The sequence below is a fragment of the Camellia sinensis genome, chromosome 9, assembly GCF_055761805.1.
Source record: "Camellia sinensis isolate YWXY chromosome 9, ASM5576180v1, whole genome shotgun sequence".
Taxonomy (NCBI): domain Eukaryota; kingdom Viridiplantae; phylum Streptophyta; class Magnoliopsida; order Ericales; family Theaceae; genus Camellia; species Camellia sinensis.
Window position 1 is genome coordinate 15,499,041 of NC_138969.1, and position 5,591 is coordinate 15,504,631.

Sequence of the window (5,591 nt, forward strand, 5' to 3'; positions counted from 1 at the left end):
TAACATAAAATAATAACTCCCACTCAAATAACAAATATAGCATTAATTCACTTTCCCATTCAATTTAATATAGCATTAATTTTCCCACAAAATAACATATCCAAAAATTGAATTCACAATTCTCAATCAAAAAATTACTACCTTATATACAAGCAACAAAATAACATTACCCTCTCCTCTCTCATCACCACTCCCCCATTTAACAAATGGCCAACCAAATGCAGTGTACACAACATGAATTATGATAATCTAATGCAACTAAGTTGTAGCACAAATGCGTCTAATCAATCATCATAATGCCATAAGAATTGATACTTGTCAATGAAGAAACTGGGAAATAAAATGAAGATAGAAGTACATAAGACCTAACCATTAACATCAAAGAAAATTTGCCGGTTGTGTCTATATCTCCACCAAACAAATGATCCAATGATTACTATAATTAAAAAGGCAGCACCAAAGCTCACGCCAAAAGTGACAGCCACACGGTGGCTCTTTGTCCCTGATTCTGACCCATCTGGGAAAGTAAAGATTCCATCAATTAAACATGTCATGGAACAGTTATGGAAAAGCAGTGAAGTAACTTAAAAAGAAAATTAAATACTACTATGTGACGGACACCTTTGACACCATCTGGCGGGAAGGAAACAGGCTCGGGATAGACCACAGAACAGTTGTTATCTGAATTAGGCCCACAAATTAATGGGTTGCCAATTATCCTGAAAGCAGAGAGAAGTGCTTGACAACTTCATCAATTAAAAAAATACGTAAACAACTAAGCAATATGAGAACAATTTAGGTACAGCTCACTTGAAAGTTCGTGCAGCAATTTTTGGCACCGAACTGCTGAAGTTGTTGAAAGAAAGGTCTCTGCCAGCAATATTCACAAAAGATGGTAAAGAATATTTCTGAGGTCTCCTCCAATGTTCTACACAAAATAAAGTGAAGAGGGGTGAACGCTTACACAAGTGTGAGACCTTCAACTTTGGACAGAGTGTCTGGAATGGTTCCAGTAAGGCTATTGTTGTTTAGTTTCCTGACTTGCTCAAAAAAGCACAACAAAAACGAGTCAATTCCAAGAAGGAGAAAATCCGAATGTACTGAATTGTGAAATATATGGTGCAACTCAAGGTTGAAGAAAGTTCCAGAAACCTACAAATAATTCAGGTTCTTGAGGTCTCCCAATGAACTGGGTATTCACCATTAAACTTATTGCTAGAGAGATCAACTGTCTGAAGCTTCTCCAACTTCCCAATTGCAGCAGGAATAGGACCAGAAATAGCATTATTCTGTAGCAACCTACACAATTAAAACAGTAACAGTATGTGATCAAAACTAAATTTCTTGATTATTTGCGAGGATTGTAAATAATATTGTGGTGAAAAGTAAAGTGAAAACATACAAATGTAATCACATTGCATGGAAGAAAGAATGTTCCAACTTACACAGATTGCAAGTTACTGAGGTTAGCAATTGAAGGCGATAGAGTCCCAGTCAAGCTTTGGCTAGGCAATCCTCTGATAAAAAGATAAACAGCTCACTAAACAGGAGTTTGACAAGAAGAAATCTGCAAAATGAGATGAGTTTTTTGCTCATTTTTCCAATCTCTTTATGGTTAAGGGATTAAGCAACTTACAAAACAGAGAGATAACCATCGGCAGAGCAAGTAACCATCCTCCAATAACAAGGATCTACTGAATTAATATCCCAGTTCTCCAAAACATTGTTTCGGTCATTGAGAGCATTTTTTATAGCCATCAAAGCCACCACTGAATCAGATTTTACCAAACAAAAGATGGGTCACATTTTGCTCTTCTATATCCAGCAAGCATCAAAACAACAGAAAAATAATTATAAAACATGGGTTTCCAAGCCACGATTACATGGACTTGAAAAGGGTAAAAAAAAACTACAAGAATGCTAAAAATAAATGAAAGCAATGCTCTTGCAGAGCCATGAAGGCACTAAGGGCATCTCCAATATTGCACTCCAACCTATATCAAACTCAAATACTCAAAACCCCTCCATTGCTTGACCCAAACTTATACCAAATTTGAGTTTTACTCCGATTTTTACCCAAATCAAGGGAGACTCAAATGCTCTCTCTTTTCTTTTATTTTTTTTGGCTCTCAAATTTACCACTTTGCCATTAGTAAAGCTTTTACAAACTTATGCTTAAATCAGAGTTTGTCTGTTGGAGTGGTTCATATGAAATAAATTTTTTACTCAAATTTGAGCAGGGGCTGGAGATGTAGCCCAAGTACAGGAGCAAAAAAAGAACTTACCATTCTACATTTAATGAAAGTATACTTTTCCCACATACAACATGAAAAAGATCAAAGAAAAAGCGAAAGATAACCACAAAGGGTAGAGGATGAACTTTTATCTTCACCGGAAATCAAATTTGGAACAGACAATTAAGTAATAAGGCCAAAACTAGAAAATCTGCCAAATTTTTGGCTTGTAATTCCAATAACTGCAATAGCTTAGTATCTTTCTTTATGCATTTAATTCTAAGAAACAACAAAAATGAACAAAAACAAAAAATGAAATCATCCCAAATAGAAACTGACCTTCATAGTTTATACCAGAACGAGAAAGAGTTGCAGAAGAACCTTCCAACAATGTCAAAACCAGCAATCCCACTCTCCACAACATAAACCCACTTCTTTCCATTTTCTATTCTACCTTCAGTACAACAGCACCCACTTATCAAAGCCACCAAAACCAACCATTCCAGAAACCATTAACATGAACTAACAACCTCTACATTATTGCCTCATCCAAACAACTCTCTAACAAAAAGTTAGCTTAGTATCAGAAACCCATCAAGCAAAACCCACCATTACTATAACATGAAGTAGAACCCTTTCAGATTCAGTCTTGCGACTCAAAACTGCTCTTCACACAGTCCACAAAACTTCATAAACTCCAAGACCCAGATGCTAAAACTCCACAAAAACAAAGACCCATATGCTAAAAATTAGTTTTTGCACAAGTATACACAGCTTGGAGCCAAATGGGCAGGGTTTGGAGTGGGAAAGACAACAAGGAGGAGAGAATTTTCTCGAAGATTCATATGAAATCATTAATCAAGGAAAATAAGAAGCTTAATTCGCCTTGTGAGCTCCACAATCATGTCATACATATTTGAATGAAAGCCGTGTAAACACGTGTAGGGAAGAGAAGTACCCAGCCAACAATGTTGAAGCCCTTCTCAATAAATGCTGCATCAGTGGGTCACTTTCCACTCACTACTTCAAGAACCAGAACCCCAAAACTATAAACATCAGTCTTTTCTGTTGCTCTACCGCTTTGCATTTATTCTGCCAGTGAAGTAATACACTCAATTCAGAATAGACTACTTTGAATGCTTATACCAAAATCACAGTAGCTATACTACAGCGTTACAAAATAGAAAAAACTTGGGCCAGTGCTCCACATGCCTGCTGCTTCTCAAGTTCAATTGAAAGTCAAAAACTGAAACAACAGATTTTATCATACGGGGTAACATTGTTCAATATCTTAAACCCAGAAGGCACCCACATTATTCTTTTCTTTCTCAAAATTGTAACTAATGCATCTTCCTGACAACTTTGATGCAGACCATTAAAAAAAAAAAAAGTGAATTTAAAGAAGCAGCAAAATTAGAAAATTTATTGATATCATGATTATAACATTAGGTATTAATTGACATATTCACAAAGTAACCCAGAATGACTAAAAATAACAACACATAAATAGCCTACTTCCACAAAATAAGAGAATCTAGACAAATTGTAGGTTTCTATATTACATTGTTTCCATGAAAATATGGGAAAGAAAATGTAAACATTTCATATGTAAATCATGCATCAATTACTTATTTAGTAAGTAATACAATGCAAATAAATAAATGAACCGTTAAACTAAATTAAACAGAAATACCTCATCATTCACTTCGTCCCTGCCCAGCTTCAACTGCTGCTAAAGCTTTTTCATGCCATCCATGTTGAAGAAGCCAAGAAATATGATCTTCTGCATCCCTAGCAATCAACAAGAAATTGCATTTGTAAATCAACAAAGTTTGTGATTTTTAATATGGCATAGGAGACGATATAATGGCAAAACAAACAATGCGAGCAGTAAAGGAATCAAAATTATGCTTTTAAATCCCACAATTTTTTCTATCAATGTGAATTAAAATTTAAAGCATTCCATTTTCAGGCAATTCACTCACCATATTAAGATGACATACACTTAAATTTGTTAAATAAAAAATTCATTGAACTCACTAAAACTAATGGATGAATTCTACACTTGTCTGCTCAAGCACCCCCTAACCAACTGGGACACCTATCTGCCCATGCACCTCCTTAATTTGTTTCAGCATTTTCTTATTTTTCAATAAGAACTACCAGATTTTTTTCACTTCTATCTACCTTCTCACAAACTTGAAGTATTCAGATTTAGCTATCCATAAATGGTGAGGAGCCTATGCTTAATTGGAATTGTAAAGATACTGCATTTGGTGAGCAGACATATGAAAAAGATGAGAAGCGGGGGAGAACTTTAAACAGATAACTCCTAATGTTTGCATAATAATCATCTCATGAACTAAACTTGACAGATAGCATTAAGCAGTGGTTGGATTCACAAGTGCGAAAAAAGTGTCTTCTCACTTTATAGATAAGATAGCATATAGATTGATATAATTAACGATAATGATAAAAACAGCCCTTAGGGCTGTTATTAGTGTTGAAAAATGTGTAAAGTGTATTGAAACATGTAAAAAGTGAATAAAAAAAATATGAAAGTATTTTGGATATGTGAAAAGTGTATTCGGATTATAAATATTCTGGCCTTTTGTGCTGTAATTAATTATCAATAGGAAAATTACATACTGACATTCTATTGGAATAGAAACTAAGGAAAGATAAAATTGAACTAACCTAGGTTTTGCAATAACTACATCCTTTGGGGATACAATATAGTATAATGGCTCATCACCAGCAGCCCACTGCCCACCTGCATAGCTGCTACCTACATAACAATGCATAAGTATTACCACTGTTTGAATGCAAATTCATAAACTCTTGCACACTTTTACTTGAGAATGGAGCGTGAGCAAGGGCATAGTCCTTTGCCTTGTAATGCTCAAAGCCATGGACAGGTAGTGCATCTGTTGCAAGCTCATCATTGTTCCATGTGACTACACGCACTTTCGGTCTTTGAGCATTTCCCTGCTTACAACAAATTTCTACATGTTAACACTTTTCATGTAAACTACTGACTTCTACCTATCTATATTTATATAGAAATATGACAGTGTTCTAGTACTATAGAATAAATTGAATAAAGTAATAGAACTGAACCATAAAGGTTGTTAGAGGCTTAGACAACAGAATAGTCCATGATTCAAAGGGTCAATGAAGGACAATATGCAGTGTCAGACCAGAAAGTTTATTGAACATCAAATATGTAATACTGGCAAGGGGCCATTGTTGGGTGCAATGGTAGAAGTTTGGGCTGCCAAGTGTGAGATTGCAGGTTTAAGTTTGATGTATTGAATCTGCAGAAAATAAGAATTATTTCTCATCTTCTTCTTTGAA

The 5,591-nt window shown here is 35.1% G+C and overlaps 1 protein-coding gene across 2 annotated transcripts; it reads right to left on the minus strand.

The window, feature by feature from the left end:
- Nucleotides 1-1,156: 1,156 nt before the first annotated feature.
- Nucleotides 1,157-5,219, minus strand: LOC114274083 (protein CLAVATA3 INSENSITIVE RECEPTOR KINASE 1). Of its 2 annotated transcripts, XM_082886210.1 has the most exons (6): nt 5,090-5,219; nt 4,932-5,022; nt 2,574-3,326; nt 1,637-1,769; nt 1,446-1,517; nt 1,157-1,299 (listed from the first exon to the last, which is right to left on the minus strand). In XM_082886210.1, the coding sequence occupies exons 3-6, from the start codon at nt 2,674-2,676 to the stop codon at nt 1,164-1,166; spliced, it is 444 nt and encodes a 147-aa protein (XP_082742336.1). In that variant the 5' UTR covers nt 2,677-3,326; nt 4,932-5,022; nt 5,090-5,219; the 3' UTR covers nt 1,157-1,163. The 2 variants fall into 2 exon arrangements, with proteins under 2 accessions (XP_082742336.1, XP_082742337.1); XM_082886211.1 differs by lacking the exons at nt 4,932-5,022; nt 5,090-5,219 and having other exon boundaries at nt 2,574-2,945; nt 3,193-3,909.
- Nucleotides 5,220-5,591: the final 372 nt, after the last annotated feature.

Bases quoted from the DNA above. Each gene is read 5' to 3' on its own strand.
- LOC114274083 (XM_082886210.1), bottom strand. From the start codon at position 2,676: ATGGAAAGAAGTGGGTTTATGTTGTGGAGAGTGGGATTGCTGGTTTTG. The intron at 1,518-1,636 runs GTAAGTTGCTTA...TCTTTTTATCAG, and splicing joins GATGGTTATCTCTCTGTTTT to AGGATTGCCTAGCCAAAGCT. The intron at 1,300-1,445 runs GTAAGTTGGAAC...TTAATTGTGTAG, and splicing joins CTCAGTAACTTGCAATCTGT to GTTGCTACAGAATAATGCTA.